This window comes from Tympanuchus pallidicinctus, unplaced genomic scaffold, assembly GCF_026119805.1.
Source record: "Tympanuchus pallidicinctus isolate F22 unplaced genomic scaffold, pur_lepc_1.0 scaffold6, whole genome shotgun sequence".
Taxonomy (NCBI): Eukaryota; Metazoa; Chordata; class Aves; order Galliformes; family Phasianidae; genus Tympanuchus; species Tympanuchus pallidicinctus.
This window is the reverse complement of record NW_026294780.1, coordinates 19,017,212-19,035,824: the sequence shown is the minus strand read 5'-3', so window position 1 is coordinate 19,035,824 and position 18,613 is coordinate 19,017,212. Positions and strand designations below refer to the sequence as shown.

Genomic DNA, 18,613 nt, shown 5'->3' with positions numbered 1-18,613 from the left:
ATCCAAGTCATTCTGTAATCCTATGATTCTTTAGAATATTTCTAAACAAACACTGAGTAAGGAAAACCTGGATTTCCAAATTAGGAAGACACCATGGAAAAGGTTAACAGGGTATTTAGCCTATCAGAGAAGTTTTTTTTTAGGGCTTGAAATGAGGCTCGAGAGGTTTAAAAATAATCCTGTTTCTTGAAAATGCTCGTAGCTAATACCAGACTGAATGCAGAGCAGCTCCATTTGCACAGAAGAGCCAGAAAGAAAGCACGAGACACTGTCATTTTATATATACAAATATAACTGCATATGTATACACATGTACTAAAATGCTTTTTTTCTTTTGTCATCTAACCACAGTAATATTCTCAGAATGAAAGCTTTGTGGAAGAGCTTCAGTCACAAGAGATACTTACAATTTATCTTCATAGTTTTTCATGTCTTAAGGCAAGCAACACAGAACACTGAACCTCATCATCAAAGAGTCTTGAATTTTGAAGAAATTTTACCTTTTGAAATACTCCAAATATGTTCGTATATAAAAAAAACACACACATAATAAATCAGTTGCTTTGAGGAAATCACAGACCATGATTTTAATAATTTTTAATGAGCATCTTCATCAAAAGATGCCTTAGAAAAATTGTCAAGCTTTAAAAATATAATTTTTACTTCCTGTTGTTCCTATTGGCATGACTTCTCAGGATTGCATTCCATCAGCAGCCAAAGACTTCCAACCCCTAACGTAAAAATTGATGCAGGTTGCATTTTATGCCTGCAGCCATTTAGCTCCTCTCTCTTACCTATCTTTACCTTCCTGATGTATTTTGCAGACAGAAATCACACTCCTCCTCAGCTTATGCTCTGCTGTGTGAAAGAAGCTAACAGCCTTATATTTATTTTAAAATAAATTTCGTAACTGTAAAAATCAATGTACTGCCTCTTCTTGTAAGGAGGTACTGGTACATTAAGGAAAGCACAGCAGCAATGTAGTAAAAGTGACACACTTTATCTCTTCCCTCCCTGCCCCCTCCCTTCCCCCTCCATCTTTCTCTCCTCCAGTTTTTCTTCCTCCATACAAATACAGCTCAGGGAGTCTGTGTGCAGATCTGACACTATTTGTCAGCACCCAAACAAGCTGTAAAATAAATCACACAAGCTAATTTTAGTTCTGGCTGGCAAAGCCAACACTGCTGCTATCCATATACTAATGCCTGTAATTTGGCTCAGAGAAAAATGTTTTGGAGGCAGAATTGTTTAACTCCTTCAAAAGCAGTTGGCCAACTGGGGCTCAACAGGCTTCCAGCTGGCAAGGACACAAGGGATTCTGTTCTCCAATTGAGGTACATTGCTTCTGGATGGAGCCACATAAAATCCTGAATTTGATATGGGTTTTGTTGCAAACTTGGATCTGCCAGCAAACATAAGACTTCTGCCACTTTGCTCTAATTAATAACTGAAAACCACCAATTAACTCTAGCGTTGGAGATTTGATTCTTAGTTCAGTTATTTGCAGCATTGCTCACAGAAGCTACTGCACGCGTTAGGGCTCTGTGTTTTGGGGGCACTACGTTGTAGTAGCACTGAATCTTGTCTCAGCAAAATGCTGTAACTTATGATCTTTCTGTTTTTTTTTGTTGTTGTTGTTGTTGTTATTGTTTTGTTTTTTGTTTTTTAATTATTCTAGTACATAGTAAACCATGTAAGTGATCATTTAATGGTACTAATATTATTGTAGTATAGATAATTTTAAAGTAGTTGTGGCAGTGCCCCATTTTCTGCTTCCCTCCCCCTGAATTCACATCTTCAGAGTCACTGTATGTTGAAAATACAGTAACTGCCAAGAAGACCAGAGGTACCCTGGGTTGCATGAAAAAAAGGAATTAAATTAATGGAGGTGATTCTCCCCCTCTGCCCTGCGCTGGTGAGTCAACATCCAGAGTGCTGTATCCAGTTCCGGGCTCCTCAGTGAAAGAAAGATAGGGAACTTCTGGAGAGAGTCCAGTGGAGGGCCACAAAGATGGTTAGGGGCCTTAAGTATCTCTCTTATGAGGAAAGGCTGAGAGACCTGGGACTGCTCAGCCTGTAGAAGACAGAGAAGGGATCTTATCACTGTTGATAAACATCTGAAGAGCAGCAGTCAAGTGGACAGGACTGGACTCTTTTCAGTGGTGTGCAGCAACAGAACAAGCAACAGAACAATAGGCACAAACTGAAATACAGGAATTTCCATAAGAATACGGGGAAAAACTTTACTGTGAGGATGACAGAGCACTGGAACAGAGCGGTGGTGAAGTCTCCTTCTCTGGAGATAATTCAAGACCCACCTGGATAATTTCCTGTGTGACCTGCTGTAGGGAACTGCTTTAGCATTGTGTTGGACTTGATGATCTCCATATGTCACAGAATCACAGAATCACAGAATCACAGGGTTGAAGGGAACCTCAAGGATGATGAATCTCCAACCCCCCTGCCACAGACAGGGCCACCAACTTTCCCATTTAATATTAAACCAGGCTGCCCAGGGCCCCATCCAACCTGGCCTTGAACACCTCCAGGGATGGGGCATCCACAACCTCTCTGGGCAGCCTGTTCCAGCACCTCACCACTCTCTCTGTAAAGAATTTCCCCAACATCCAACCTAAATCTTCCCTCCCTCAACTTAAAAACATTTCCCCTTCTTCTGCAGTTATCAACCCTTTCAAAGAGTTGATTGCCCTCTTCTTCGTAGGGTCTCGTCCATTCTACCCCTACAATTCTGTTATGTGAAATATTTCCAGCACCTCTGGACACCGCTTTTTGAAAATCTTTTGTACAGTTTTCTCGAGGCACTGCAGTCACATTTGTGCTGCGCTAATCTCACTGCAGCCAGAGAGAACTAGCAGGTGCTTGGAACAAAAGTACAGACTTGGATGTCTGCATCTGATTCATAGCAGGAACCCACGGCTGGTTTATGCTCCTACACTTTGAGATGTGAAGATTTGGCTGCTTTGTAAGACTGAGACAAGGGCTCACCATCAGCATGTTGCAGTTCAAACCGATGCTGGCTAAGGGCAGCAGGAGGCCGCGAGGCCGCAACCGAACTTCTGAGCTGAAGCATCCACCGGACGAGACCACGAGGGCGCAAACCCGGGGGACGGCGGGGGGAAACCGGAGCAGCGGAGGCGCTTCTCTCCGGCACCGAGGCTCTGCCGATGCCCCTCCGGGAAACACGCGGGCGGCTCCGCCGTGCTAGCCTCAAAAGCTCGCGGCATCAGCAGCGAGGACGCCGCAATCTGCCCCCCCGGCGTGATGCGGCAGGTGGTGCCGCCCGACGGCGGCGGCGGCGGTGCGAGGAGGCGAGGGGCGGCGGGGGCGCAGGTGAGCGCTCGCCGTGGTTTCTCCCCCCCTCCTCCGCGTCGCGCATTGCGTTTGTTTCCAGCGGCCGCCGCGCAGGTAACGGGCCGGGGCCGCACTGCCGCAGCCGCACGGCCTTTCCCCTCTTTGGCCCTCTGTCCTCTCTGCAGCGGGCGTTTCCGGCGAGCCCCTGCCCCGCTATGGGCCCGTGCTTTTCCGCTCGCGGCTGTTAGCTCTGGAGCCGAGTGGAGGCGGCGCGGCCTCGCTGCGGTTGTGTCGCTGCCTTCTGCAGGGCAGCGCCGGCGGTTGTTTGCGGGCGCGTTTTGTGGCACCGGAGGGCTCGAACGCTGTCGGCTGCGCTCCGTGACCAGACGTGGGGGTGCGGAGCGGAGCTCAGCTCCTGCCTGATGCAGGGTTTCCGTCTGTGGAGCGTGTTTGTGCTCATGCGTGCGAGTTGCTGACATGATGCATAGCAAATACAACCGACTTGCTTGTTACAGACTGATAATCAAAAGCCTGATAAATTAGGTTTTGAGAATTCTTAGCTATCAACAAAACCTGGCACTTTTCTTCTGCACTTTTTGAAGAATGAGAGGCACGCTGAAAATAAAAGGGAGCCCTTCGTAGTTGTATAAGAAAAGCAGTGAACAGGCTGGTTCCAGTGCTGGCAGTTTGCAATAAGCAGAGATAATCGGCCATGTAAGCTTAAGCTTTGCTTGCCTGAGAACTATGCAGAATTCTTCCAAATTCAGTGACCTTATGTTTGTTTGTGATTTGTCCATTTGTTTAAGTTGTTTTACGCTATATCCATGAGAGATATTATGCCCTTAAAGGAGCAGAAATGATCAGGCACAATTATATGTGTGTTTACTCATGATGTTGTCATCATAGTGTCACTATAGCATGTGCAGTTGATGCTTCAGCAATAATATAAAAAAAAAGTACAATTTCTAGAATTCTGGAGATGTTTAGGAGAAGACACGATGTGTGTTTGGGTGTATCTTGAAAGATGTTTCAGGTTTGTTTGGATATGTGTTTAGAAATAAGCCTGGTGTGTGTTTTTAAGTTGACTGAGACCTCTTGTTTTCTTTCAGATACCTCAGCTTGCAGTAGCAATGGAGGCAGCGTTGCAAACTATGTGGTAATTAAAAATAGACAAAACCATTCCTTGCAGTACAAGACACTTCCAATATTATTCAATGCCTCACATCTCAGAAGATGAAAAGGAGAATGGTTCTGGAAACAATGGAAACACTGAAAAGAAACCTGGGAAAGAATCCTCAGAAGCTTCTCTTCGTGATCCTATAAAGTCGTACTGCATCTCAGATGCCTCAACTGTTTCTTTGGTGTCCAGGGGAGATGGACATTACCCATGGGGATGTCCTGTGACTCATACACGAGAGAAATTTTATACCATTTGCTCAGACTATGCTTTTTTAAACAGAGTAACATCTATTTGTAAAAGCCAAAGTGCTTCAGTTAGTGCCTGCCTGTCAGGCAGTGCTGCCTTAAATGTTGGAAATAACACACCTAGCTTGCTGGGCATTCAAACTGGTGCTTCAGAGATAATCTACAGTGAAGATGCTAACTTGGAAACCTTGTCTGGCAGCCTTGGAAAGCTTCCGCTGGCATGGGAAATTGACAAATCAGAATTCAACAGCGTGACTGCGAATCATAAAAACAAAGCAGGTGAGATGGTGATGTGTGAGTGGTAGAGGAAGAGTTGCTTTTCAGAACTTGCTTGTGAATGGGCATGGTTGAAACATGTATTTCTTGATGGAGTGCTACAGGAGAGCCTGTACGTCATTTCAAACAACTTGCTCATCAGCAAAAGAGAGAGTGAGGTAGGAGGAGTGAAAGCCAAATGTAAGTGGCCATCAAACAAGACTGGTTTGTTCTTAACTGTGTGTGGTAGCTTTGGTGGCTCTGGTTAGTAGAATCTGATGAATTTTGCAGTGTTTATTTTTGCCTGTTAAATACAGTTTTGTCACTTGAATTGTTGCCAGGTACTGCAGAGGTATGCTTGGAAATTAAAGGTGTGCTTTATTCATTATAAGAAGTAAATGGGATCATTATAGTTATCTAGGAGAGCAGTTTGTTTCTGTAACAAAATTGTAAATGTTTTGATTCTCTGTATGTATACGGTGTTAAGGAGCCAGTTCCATTACAACTGGCTTTACTGCCACCTGTGTTCTTTCTCTTAGATTGCAGCTGTGAATCAAGCACTCATATCTGCATGGTTTTCTTTGTTTTGTAATCCCTCTGCTTACCTACAGCTGCTTGTAGCTTCTTTTTTTTTTTCCTTCTGTTTATTTTTTTGTTCTGATGACTAGCTAGTTAAATAGCTGTGTTATCCACCTCATTGTGGATATCCACAGTTTAGCAAAACGTGAACATTTTTAGCAAATTTCTGTTGTATTTTAATGTGTACAAGTAGTATCATCAAATAAAATTAAGAAGCAATGATTACATCTTGCCAGATGGTTAATTTAGCCAAAAATAAAATACATGTAGTATGCTTTGTTTGGATATGGTGGCTTCAGTTGCTGTTCCACTACCTTAGTGGCTTGAACAGGATGTATTATTCTCTCTGACTTTGCCCATAAGCTTTCATCAGAAAGAGTAGCTGGTTGTGAAAAGTAAAGTAAAAAAAATATATATATTATAGAGATAGAGATATATATATAGATTGGCTGTGAAAAGCAAATGTTTAATTATATTTTCCTATACATTTAATGTTATGTGATGGGAAGTTTGTGTTAGGCTGTCTGTTAGTCTGGCAACATATTTTCAGCTTTCAGAGAATGTGTTTCTGGGACAGCTGATGTAACTCAGAGAGTAATCAGATTGACTGCTTTCTCAGATTAGTTGAGCAGATCATTTTTAATTCTCTTAAAAAAAAAAAAAAAAGTTTCTTAAGTAGCAAATGGGTTCTTCAGTATTTATAGGCCCTTTGAAAGTCTTGATTGGCTATTTGACACTTCATCAAAGTGTTTAGTCCCAGTTTGCAATTACACAGTCAGCATCTGTTGTTTGAGGTGCGTGCTATTTCTAACAGTACTTAAGGAATAAGATAAAAAAGGTAAGCAATGTATTAATTTGTTTCTGAAATCTTCTTCACAGGCAACATGAAGAAACAAGTGGCAAAGAAAAAGTCCTCGGACAAAAAAAGCAAACAATACAAGGAGTGCCCTCAGCTCTCTGCTCTGGAAGATGTGAAGGAAAGGAAAGTGTTGGACCTTCGAAGATGGTAGTATTTAAGACATGTATTTAAGATTATCCTCATGCAGTTTGTTGGTAAACACTGTTGCTTATTATCTAAAACATCTTAAAAATCTCTTAATTGTGTTTTACTAGAGAGACTGCATAGACTGTGTGCGCTAAGCATGTGTACTCTAAATCTCATACTTTCTGAAAGAAGAATGAGAGCTTCTCATCTGCAGAAATCCTAAAGCTTTTCTCATTTCTATAAATAACTTTTTAATGTGGAATCAATTTATGTGGAAGTTAAGTGCTTAAAACAATGCAGGTTCACTGGCAAGGTCAGGCAAAAACTAACTTTAAGTATAGTGCTTATTTTTCTTTTAAGTTAGAAATGCTAGGTAAAAATCTGTCAATTCTATACAGTCTTTGTATATTGTGTGAACACAGTTAATTTAATGAATTCATCTGGTTCTTACCATATGTCTCTTACATCAGGGAGTTGGAATTAGACTAGAGAATCTGCAACCCGGAATGTCATTTACCGGCAAATGGTTGGAAATGCTGTTTATTAAAAATTTGTATCTTTAGAAAACATATGTATAGAACCTGTTGTATATCTTACAGGATCATTTGTACAGAACTTCTGTAGGGCTGTTAGAAATTTAGCTGCTTTTTATGAGATGGGGTAGTAATATCTGACAAGCATTAGTGAATTTATTAGTTGTTTGGTTGTTTTTTTTTTTCCTGAAAGGATGTGCTTTTCTGTAGAAGTGAAGTAAAAGATTTAGTGTAGCCTGGTCCCTCAATGGCATGGCACAAAGCAAAGAAGTTCACGTTGCTCGTATGTGTAACTGGATCAAGAATGTTTACTGATGCATTTGTTGTTGCTGTTGATTTAGGTATTGTATTAGTCGACCTCAGTACAAGACTTCTTGTGGAATTTCTTCATTAGTGTCTTGCTGGAATTTCTTGTATAGTACACTGGGGGCTGGCAGGTGAGTTACACATGGACACCCATTTTCCTCTAGAGAATCTAAAATGTGGTGTCAATTACTTTATTAAATAAAACATTTTTTTTTTTTTCTCCTCAGTTTACCACCTATTACTCAAGAAGAAGCTTTGCATATACTGGGTTTTCAACCCCCATTTGAGGAGATTAGGTTTGGTCCCTTCACTGGAAATACAACTTTAATGAGGTATGCTCAGTTCTTTTGATGCAGCCAAATAGTTATTACATGGAAAACTAACATGGTATAAACTAAATCATAAAACACCTAAAGATATAGAAGCAATTCATTTATTAAGAAAGGAAAGAAGTTGTGACTGGCGTATGTTAGATCGTAGAGCAGCAGAGCATACATGGGTGCTCTGAGAATGTGTGAAGAGTTTTTATAATAGCTGTTATCTATGATGTGATGTTACACAGATCATGAGAACATAAATTAAAATGTTTAATTTTTTTAATTCAGCTTGATTAGTGGATGCGCTTCAGTGAATACAATTCCCTGGTTAGGAAACTTATTGGCTCTCGTTTTCCTGTTTTTGAAAATGCTTGTTAAGTGCTTACTGGTATCATTAAAACAGCCTGAAATGACACTTGTTTTAATAGTAGCTTTATGTAAAAAATAAAATTGAGAATTCAAAATGAGCTGGGTTAATTTGTTCCTTTGCTGCAGCAGAACTCTTCAGGATGAGTTTGAGGGGGAAAGATAGGGCTGAAGTCACAGAAGTCCTGGACTTTTAAGTTCTCTTATTTCTACTCTGCTGCTTTCTGATCTTGAGGAGTAAGGTCTAAAATCTATGCCCTTTCTTTGTTTTATGGAACTCATAAAATCTTTTACAATTAAATAAGACTATGAGATTTGAATGTCTTGAAAAGGCCTTGGTGTGTTACCCACATGCCAAAGACTGAAAAATTTTTGTGTAAGATTGAAAAATTTTGCAGTTTTCTTTATAGGTCTGTGAATCATATTTCATCTAGTTGATGTTCTTTAAAGGCAGTGTGTATGATTTGTCACAGAATGTGGGTGCTGGTTTTGAAAACGTGGCAGCAGTCTGTTCTTAAATAGTGGCATACTGTCTAGATTATTGAAGTGTCGTGAGAACTTCCTTCTCTGACTGAGAAGACTCAGACCCAGTTGTTTTTTTTTTTGTTTTTAATCTCTTAGGAATATGTCAATCCTTACAGAACGAGCTTATAGTACATTCTGCCACTTTATGTTAACAATCTGTACAGCAGAAAGTGTAACTTGGCGTTCTTCTTTCTTTTTGCCTGTGAGAGCCCTAAATCCTACAGAAAAGCACTTTTTTAGTGTTTTTTTTCCTAGACAAATGACTTTTAAACATATGGCTGACTGGAAAACAGGAGAGCTGAGAGACAAACCCATCCTAACATAATTTTATGATTGAGATATTATCTTGAGGGAATATGAATTTGAATCCTCTAGCGTTGCAAGATGAAGTGAATATCTGAGATAGACCTGCTGTCACTTGCTGTTGTGAGGATTTCTGGCACTGGACTCATGTGATGCTTTGGGAACATGACAGAAGCCCAGTGTGATATGCATGAAGTCCTACTGAAGTCTCTTGTCTTCTAATGTTTTAGAAGATTCCCACTGTGTGCCTTACAAATCATGGCTGGAACTTGGCAATACAGAGGGTTGGGCCTTTCTGAAGGCTGAGTAACTGAAAATTAGGTGCAACTGGCATGAACAGAATAGGGCTAACATTTCTAAATCCAACGCTTTGCTAATTATGCGTTCCATAAAGGGTCTGAAAAAGCAAAGGAGAAAGCTCTCAGTATTTATTTACCTTCCTAGAATGATTTGTTTGTGTTGTGGTAATTTGCAGTCCATTCACTAGTGTTACAGGTACTTAGTAGAACCCTGTAACTTCTTTTCTAAACTGTCAAGCAGGGAAGTGAGAAAAAATAAAATTGCATTTAATAACTCTTGAGTTACTGCAGTCTTTAAACTTATTGTTTCAGATGGTTTCGGCAAATAAATGATCACTTCCATATCAAGGGTTGCTCATATGTTCTTTATAAACCTCATGGAAAGAACAAGACAGCTGGAGAAACTGGTAAGTAGCTAATCCTAAAGCATTCACCTTACTGTATCTAAATTGAAAAAAATCTGCAATGTACTGCATTTGGCAGGGCAAATTATTTAGTGCTTCTGTTTCAGGTAAGCTATCAAATATCCTGTCTGTAGAATTTTAAAGTAGCCAGGTTTCCTGGCTGTGTTCTCTGTAATACTGGAGAAGCAGCAATTTTTTAATTATTATTTCAACATTTTAGAAATCTCTGTATAAAAATTTAGAATATACAGCATCAGAGTATTAATATAATAATTAAACGTTTTGTTCTTCTAAAAATAATTTTCTGAAGTTGTATTCATTGATAGTGATGGTGGTATACCATGATAATGATAGGACAAGGGCGAATTGTTTTAAACTAAGACACTGGAAATTTAGGTTAGATATTCTGAAGAGATTTTTCACTCTGAGAGGTGGTATGATTTTGATGTATTTACAGACTTTATATTCCATTTCCTTAGCACAGTCTGTGGAAGATGTTAACTTTTTTGTACCAAGACAGAAATAAAACACTAGCTCAAAAGTTTTGAATCAACGTTATTTTGCATGTCCGTGTCAGAGCACATACTCTAATTTAAAATAAGTGATGTAACTATTTTGTAGTAGGAAGTACAACTTTGTTGTTGCTGAATATGCTATGCTGGATCGAAAGCACTCTGAGCTGTAACATCAACTTTCTTTTGTAGCTGTGGGGGCCCTTGCAAAGCTAACGCGTGGACTGAAAGATGAATCAATGGCCTACATCTACCATTGCCAAAACCACTATTTTTGTCCAATTGGATTTGAAGCAACCCCAGTAAAAGCTAGTAAAGCATATAGGTAAGATTGGATGCTTATACTTATTTTAGTGGAGAAATGTACAGAAAAACTTACTGCAAGTTGATACCAGTTTTCTCCTTTAATGGTATTGTGTATGTTGTGAAAACATTTGTGTCTGAACTAGCAAAACACTGTATTCTTAAATAAATGATTTAAAGCTAAAAACAACTGAGCAAGCTAGACTGAGAAAACTTAAACAAAAACCATCAGCGGTAGTTAGAAGCCACTTAAAGATGTCTATTTGTATGGAGTAGTTGTTTACAGGAAGGACAATTAGTAAGTCTGAAAAAAAAAAAACCCAAAAACAACAGACTTAAAAGCAAGGTGAAAGTGCATATATGACTTAAGGACTAGAAGTAAAAAGCTTTGAAGTGGTAGTAATCCATTGTGGAGCAGACATGATGAAATCTGCAAATGCTGAAACAAATATTTGTTTGTTTTGAGAACAGGGGATCTTGTAGTACTGCACTATTGTGCTTATGTATGTTTGCAGTGTTGACTAAGAATGGTGACAAAATTAGAGTGTAAAACTTAGAAAAATAAGTAAAACTTTCTGAATAATTTGTTACCAAGAATCTTGAAAAGAGGGATGGTGAGAAGCTTGAAGAAATTTCTGTCATAGTATGTTTGGCTTTTATAAATGACTACTGTAGTGCTGAAACACTTCTTGAAGAGAAGGGAAAATGTAATATGACAATTGTTTTAGAATAAAAACGTGATTTTAATTTCAGATTTGTCAGTAATTTGACATTGCTCAGGATAAAATAGTGGAACAATCAGCGTGAGTTTCAGTTATATATAGGTTTAAATGGAAAATGATGGCATTGAAATTCATATTTACGTTAGGTTAAATTCTGTGTAAAACCACAAATTTCCTCAAGATTGACATTTTTCAGCCCTAGCGAACTTCATCTGAGACTCTGTAATGTTATTAACTTGCTACTTTATGATATACTGAGAGTAGTTTTTCTTCTTTGTGCATCATTTACAGAATCATACTCAAATTGTTATTCCTGTCTCTAAGTTGTGGTTGTCTCAGGTTGTGAACAGTATGTGTCAGAGGTTTTCTTGATGCACTTTAGCAAGGTTCATCTGCTGATCAGGATTTAGTAATGGTATCAATGGGCATAAGAAAACAATCTCTGACAAAATTAGCAGATCCTGATAGCAGGAAATAAGATGTAATGAAGAGTCTAAGTCACTGGTGTGAGGTGAGCCTCAGTCTTGTACTTTGCTTACCAGCCAGTCTGTGATTTGGCTGTTGAAATATGTAGTGTCATGTCAGGAAATGAAGAAATGTTAACTGTGCTTTTAGAATTTAGAGTGGTAGCTGTGCAATAAAGCATAATCACCTGAATCTTATCTGTTCCCACTGTAAGGCTGTAACCAAGGGATTAATGAAAATTTCTATAGTCATAGAGCTGAAAAAGACCACTGAGATCATCTAGTTCATCTGGTGACCCATCACCATCATGTCCTCTAAACCATGTGCCTCAGGGATGGTGATTCCACCACTACCCAGGGCACCCTGTTCCAATGGCTCACCACTTCTTTGGAGAATAAATTTCTCCCAATATCCAACCTGAAACTTCCTTGGTGTAACTTGAGTCCGTTACTTCTCGTTCTATCACTGTTACCTAGGAGAAGAGGCCAATCCCCATCTTGCTACACCCTCCTTTCAGGTAACTTTATAGAGTGATGGTGTCTCCCCTGAGCCCCCTCTAGACTAAACAATCCCACATGTGTTCCTTTCGAGTCTTGATCTCTGTACCCTTCACAGCTTCATTGCCCTTCTCTGGTTGTACTCTGGGGTCTCAGATGTCTTCCTTGTAGTGAGGGACCCAAAACTGAACGTAGCACTCGAGGTGTAGCTTCAGTAGTGCTGAGTAGAGAGGGACAGCCACCTCCCTAGTCTTGCTGGCTTATCTATTTCTGATGCAAGCCAGGATGCTGTAGGCCGTCTTGGCCACCTGGGAACACTTCTGGCTCATGTTCATCTGGCTATCAACACCCCTTGGGTCCATTTCTTCCACACAGCCTTCCAGCCACTCTGCCCCAAGCCCAGAGCGTTGCAGGGGGTTGCTGTGACCAAAGTGCAGGACCCAGCACACGGTCATGTTGAAGCTCATAGAATTAGCCTCAGCCTGTTGATCCTTCATTTCTAGATTCCTCTGTAGGGCCTTCCTATTCTTGGGTAGATCAACACTTCCTCCCAACTTGCTGCCATTTGCAGGCTTTCTAATGTTGCATTCAATTCCCTCATCAGTATATGAACAAAAGAATATATAAGGTGGTTGTGGGTTTTTTTCCATGCTTTTATTTATTTATTTATTTTTTTAATTGAGGTTTAATACACTGACATGCTATGTGGTGACAAGGGTGGCCCAGTTAGAAGTTCAGCACATTAATCTGCTTAAGATTACTGAACAGTTAATGACTTGCTTACTCCATCACTTACTAAGAGTATGCACTGGAAGAACAAAGGAGTTGAAGTAATAAATAAAATGTGCAAATTAGATTGAAAGTGCAGTTAAAAAAAAAAAAAAAAGTGATCCAGTGAGTGGAAATTTCTGCTGCCCTGTAAATCTAGTTTGAATTTATGTTGCTTAGTAGTGAACAAAAGCAGTGATTATAGCATTTTACCCATGATTGAAATGGATTCTCAGTCACTACTGTTATTATTTTTAAGTCAATATTGGATTTTTTTTTCTTAACAACAGATCTCTCCTAAAAATGTAATATGAAGTAATGAATTCAAGGAGCTTTTACAGCCTTATTTTAGGCTGGGGCTCAAACCATAGGAGCATCCTGTTTTCTTTCTGTCTTCTAACATCTTGCTCTGAAAAATCATGTTAGTACCCAGAGATGCTGGCATTAGGTTTGGTAGTAGTTCTTGTATACTTTTTGCTGGTTATATAACTAGAAAAGGTTTTTCTAGTTATAGAAAAACTTTTGATTAACTGTAATACTAAGAGACCTTTAAGCTTCAAGTGAAATGGGTAGATAGATTGCTAGGCTGAGCTTAGAAGACAGTTCTTAGGTCAACCATAGACTTCCTATGATCTTAGGTTGCTGGATTTGGACTCGGGAGACCTGGGTTCGGTTCCCAGTTCAACCACAGACTTCCGTTGTGATTTTAGGTAAGTCAATCTATCCTGTGTCTCAGTTTACCAGGTGTGGGATGATGGAGTACATTGTTACTTTACAGGGAATGTTAGGAATAAGTAAGCAAATAGTTGCAAGCAGTAAGGCCATATACTGTTTATTACCTAGGCAGGAAAAATGTCAGCTTTTGTTACTGTTGAAACTCAAGTAGCTTTTCATTGGATAATTACACACAGGAAGGCACAGGGCTATGTATGTGACCTGTCTGCCCTAATGCCTGTCACAAACTTTTCCCGAAACAGTTACTACAGGCTATGAATTTCTGGAAAGTTGCTCGCAAATGTGAATTAGTATCAGTTGAGGGCTTGGTTTGCTTTGTTTTTATAGGTTAGGTGCTCAGGAGAAAGTGACTAACATTAGGAGTTATTTTCCTATATGTTACCCTATTTCTTTTAATAATAACTGTTAGAGGGGCTGTAGTTTAAAAATAGTGGAAGGAGCTAATTGATGGCTCTGTCAAAACTGGGGGGTAAAGTGTTTGTTCCCCTCTCACATGGCTCTTCACAACTCTTACTTGTATTCTTGTAGGTATGTTTATATTTAGATCTTACACTAGATTGCCTTTCAACTAAGTAAAGCAATTTTGAAAATGTCTTTTCTCTGAATAGTAAGCAGTAGTATTTCTGTCTTGCTTAGATATATATAGCATCTTTGTAATTTATATGGATATTTTAATCTTTCTTCCTTTTTAGTATGCACAGTAAGTCTTACTAGCATTATATCTTCTATTGAACAGAGGTCGTGTTTTGCAGCAAGAAGTAGAATACTGGATCTTAATTGGAGAGCCGAGCAGAAAACATCCAACAATACACTGTAAAAGGTATGTTATTTCATAAGAATTTTTAAGTTAGGCATTTTTAAAGAGCAAGCAATTTGTGTGTGTCTCCTAAGAACCACTAACAGACTTTTCTGCTGAATTAATTTCTGCTGAGTGAATATACTGTAGTTTTAAGAGAAGTGGTTGCTTTAATGGGAAGCTTCATCTTGACTTCAGGGCTAGCTTTGCAATTTTAGATGTGGCAGGACAGAGGAAAACCAAAGTCTGTTTCTCTTAGATGTGACAGCATATTAGTCAGGCAGAGAAGACACGTAGTGTGCCTGCAATCATATCAGATGTGATTTATAGGCTGTGTGAACCTTGACTGAGCACTGGATGTCTCAAGATCTAGTTTATATGTAGGTACATCCTGTGATCTGCTGCATCATTAGTTTATACATACATAAAACCAATATATTCATGGTGAGGTCTCTGGGGAAAAAGGTTGGGACAGAAATCTGTTTTCTGAACTTGGAAGGTGATATAAAAGAGAAATGTGTAATTTGACGTTTGAAGAACTGAAAAAGTGATATATAGACATAAAGATGTGTAAAATACAGGGATATTTATTTGCACTGGTCTAGAAAGAGCTATGAAATTGTGAAGAGCTGAGTAGATGGGGAATGATTAAATTACAGGTGGAACTTGAACAGAATGGAAGTGTGGGTTACGGGTAAAACTGTCTAGTAGAAACATTTAATGGATGAGGAAAACAAGGATTTGACTGAAATGCAATGCAACAGCAAAAGGTATGGTACAGTAAAAGGAACTTTTCTCTTTGCCAAAAGTACATTTAGCTTCTTCCTTTCAAAAGTTGGTGAGTTGGCAAGCAACACAACAAATGACTTTTGATGCAATTATTCGTTTTGGAAGCTATTAACTAAGAGCAATACAATGTCTGTGAATGCTCAATTTAAAAAAATTAAGTTTTTATATCTAACTTGATGTCTCCAGTACAGAGGTGTTTATATTTTACGCATTTATCTTCAAATTCCTTGTAAGACTGTTTAAAACCTCAGATTTCTGTTCTTCTGTGTGTAAAGGAGGTGCATGGTTTTGAGGCTTCAAATTCTCAGCAGAGTAGTAATCTTATTTTGTAGGTGGGCAGATATTGTCACTGACCTAAACACCCAAAATCCAGAGTACCTAGATATTCGACACCTAGAGAGAGGACTGCAGCATCGGAAAACAAAGAAGGTAAGGTAAATGCTATTTAGAAGGAAGAAAATTTGTGATAAATTTTGGCAAACCTGTTCATACTTAAGCAGTTAAAAACTTTTTAATGAAAATGAATGTATGCATTCATGAAATGAATGCAATCACAAATGAAGTGATTGCAGAAGGAAAAAGTCAAGTGTGTGTACTCACATGCAGTCGTGAATGTTTACTTGCAGAACAAGACATGATTTAACAGTAACCTGGCATATGCTGGGCTGTCTGCCTATACCATATATTTGGTAAAAATATTTAACCTTTGTTGGCTTAAAATGAAGCTGCAGCAAGTATGGAAATATTCTATAGATAAGTTATAGACTGATCCTCTGAATCCTCTTGATGCTACATGTAGTCTGGAAAGAAAATACGGTAGAGTATCAGACAGAAGAATACATGTGCATCTGTTAACTTTATTTATTGTTATGTATTATTTATGTATCATAACTATATATATTACTGTATTTCTTTCTATAGATAAGCTTCTATCTTGTGTGTGGGAGAGGGGACTCTATTTTTAATTTGCAGGTTGAAAGTCTGACATAATATGCTGGAGAGATTACTTGAAATGTGGTGATATGGAAGATGGTGTCAGCATGATGACAAGAGACCAGAATAGACAATTTGTGTGAAGATGGCTGGAAAATAAAAGCACTAACAGAACATAGGTTGTATTAGCGATAGTTTGTACTAAACCATGAAGAATAAAATGGATTATTTAAAAAGATAAGAAAGAAAACAGATGAATCATAGACTGACCAAGGCTGGAATACGCCTCCAGGATCATCTAGTCCAACTGTCCACCTACCACCAATATTTTGGCACTAAAACAGTGATACGTCTAAACATTTCTTGAACACTTCCAGGGATGGTGACTCAACTGCCCATTCCAGCACCTCTGGGAAATTATCAGAATTGATTGAGCAAAGTTTTTTGTTTTGTGGGTATGCTTTTGTATTGCTATAGTTGTTGGTTTGTTTGTTGCTGATTGATTTATTTATTTTTAAATAATTCTGTTACTTGAGAAGGTCTTTATTTATCTACTTTATTTTATCTACTTAAGCACGAAAGCACATTTGTAATTTATAACAAAGAACTTTTTAAATTTTGTTAGGTTGGAGGAAATCTTCATTGCATCATCGCCTTTCAGAGACTTAACTGGCAACGATTTGGTCCTTGGAATATTCCATTTGGAAGTGTCAGACAGGATAAGCAATCCCTAACACAAGGACAAGGTATTGCCAAATCTGAAAGTGAAGACAATATCTCTAAAAAACAACATGGACGATTGGGTCGATCTTTCAGTGCTGGTTTCCATCCAGAGTCTACGTGGAAAAAATCTAGTCTTCGTGAGAGAAGGAACAGCGGGTATCAGAGCTATAATGATTACGATGGAGATGATTAGAATGAACTTCAGGTAACAGAGTTTATACATCGAGGTCAGTTTTAATCAACACAGAGTAGGGGTTTATTAGTCCTAGGATACATATGAATAGAAAATATGGTATAAAATACAGCTTTGTAATCCTTAGATCAGTTAGGAATTATATGGTTGCAGTGGATGGCATCTGATACATGAACTGACAGATAAGCACAGATTATTGTACTTTTGTAATCAAAAGCAGATATGACAGCTAAATCAATCACTTACTTTGAAATGGCTATATTATATCCTGATCTGTGAGAATAAAACAGCAGATTGAAATTAGCCAGTGCAACAGATTTCATTGAAAATACTTGATATTCAGAAGCATGAAAATGTACTATATGACTTTATAAAAAGGCTTATACTGCATATGGTATAAGGATAAAAGTAAACATTTGCCTTCCTTTTTAGCATTCCATTTTGTTAAGGCTGCTGATATCCAGTGAAAAGAAAGAAATTACAAAGGTTAGAAAACCTTGTCAGATTAACAAAATGAATGTATATTCTCAATCTAGTTGTCAGTAGAATTCTCTGAGTCAGATAATGGTGTTTTGTAGGTAGATCCCAGTTACTTTTCCCGTAGTGAGATACCTGTTTTAGACTGAGAAGAATTGCTGGTGGCAAGGAAGGTTTGAAGAGGGTCATTTACTGCTTTTGCTCTGTGGATACAGTAGCAGGTTTCCTATCCTGTGAGCTCTGGTGAGCAGTGACTGTGTAACACAAACTTGTGAAAATCAGTTTTATAAAGCTGCATTTAACCTGAGCCCAATGAACTGGCTGAACAGAGTGTTCTGCTGGCAATTCTTTTCCTTGTTCAGTCTTAAAACTGCTGCTGTTTTTGTGCTGCTCTCTTAATTTTGTATGAAGGTGATGCAAGTGCCCAAAACTGCTGGCAGCCCTTATGATATACCTCTATGCCAGCAAACAATCCATGTCTTTTCGGGTGTCCACGTGCAGTCTTTTTTTTTTCTTTTTTTTTTTCTTTTTTTTTTTTTTTTTTTTTTTTTTTCCTTTTCTTTCTGGTTTATTCAATTGTTTGCCCAAATGCATCTCGATGGCTGTAACTTTGTGTGCAGACATTCATACCTGCTCAAGGATTTTTATTTTTTATGTAAAATGATTTGTCATGTAATGCAGGGTTTTTGTAGGTTGATGCTACTGTTAACCAAAAATGGGAGGGAGACTTTCGGACTTCTGTTCATTCAATAAAATTTGTTTTCTATTTTGTCTTGTTTCTTTTATCTTGGTAAGATATGTTGATGGAAGACTTTCAGGAAAATAGATAAATGAAGGACTGGATTAGCATAGAGAATCATTAAGGTTGGAAAGGACTTGCAAGATCATGAAATCCAACCACCAGCCTGCATGCTGGTGGGAGACACGCAGTTTTTGAGCGCCTCCAGGGAGGGTGACTCCACCACCTCCCAGGGCAGTGTGTGCCTGCACCTCACCACTCTTCCTAAGAGTTTATTCCTTCTTTCCAGCCTGTTTAGCTGACTAACCCTGGGGTCAGGACCGCTTTGCATGCTCAGAAGGCTGCATACCCT

The 18,613-nt window shown here is 38.8% G+C and overlaps 1 protein-coding gene across 3 annotated transcripts; it reads left to right on the top strand.

The window, feature by feature from the left end:
• The first annotated feature begins 3,259 nt into the window (after positions 1-3,259).
• Positions 3,260-18,288, top strand: BIVM (basic, immunoglobulin-like variable motif containing). 3 transcript variants are annotated; one of them, XM_052705931.1, is made up of 11 exons: positions 3,260-3,351; positions 4,422-5,016; positions 6,451-6,577; positions 7,431-7,526; positions 7,623-7,727; positions 9,518-9,612; positions 10,314-10,446; positions 13,515-13,586; positions 14,348-14,431; positions 15,529-15,625; positions 16,755-18,288. In XM_052705931.1, exons 2-11 carry the CDS (start codon positions 4,527-4,529, stop codon positions 17,043-17,045), a joined length of 1,590 nt encoding a protein of 529 aa, XP_052561891.1. In that variant the 5' UTR covers positions 3,260-3,351; positions 4,422-4,526; the 3' UTR covers positions 17,046-18,288. The 3 variants fall into 3 exon arrangements, with proteins under 3 accessions (XP_052561891.1, XP_052561890.1, XP_052561892.1); XM_052705930.1 differs by having other exon boundaries at positions 3,297-3,426; XM_052705932.1 differs by lacking the exon at positions 13,515-13,586 and having other exon boundaries at positions 3,297-3,426.
• Positions 18,289-18,613: the final 325 nt, after the last annotated feature.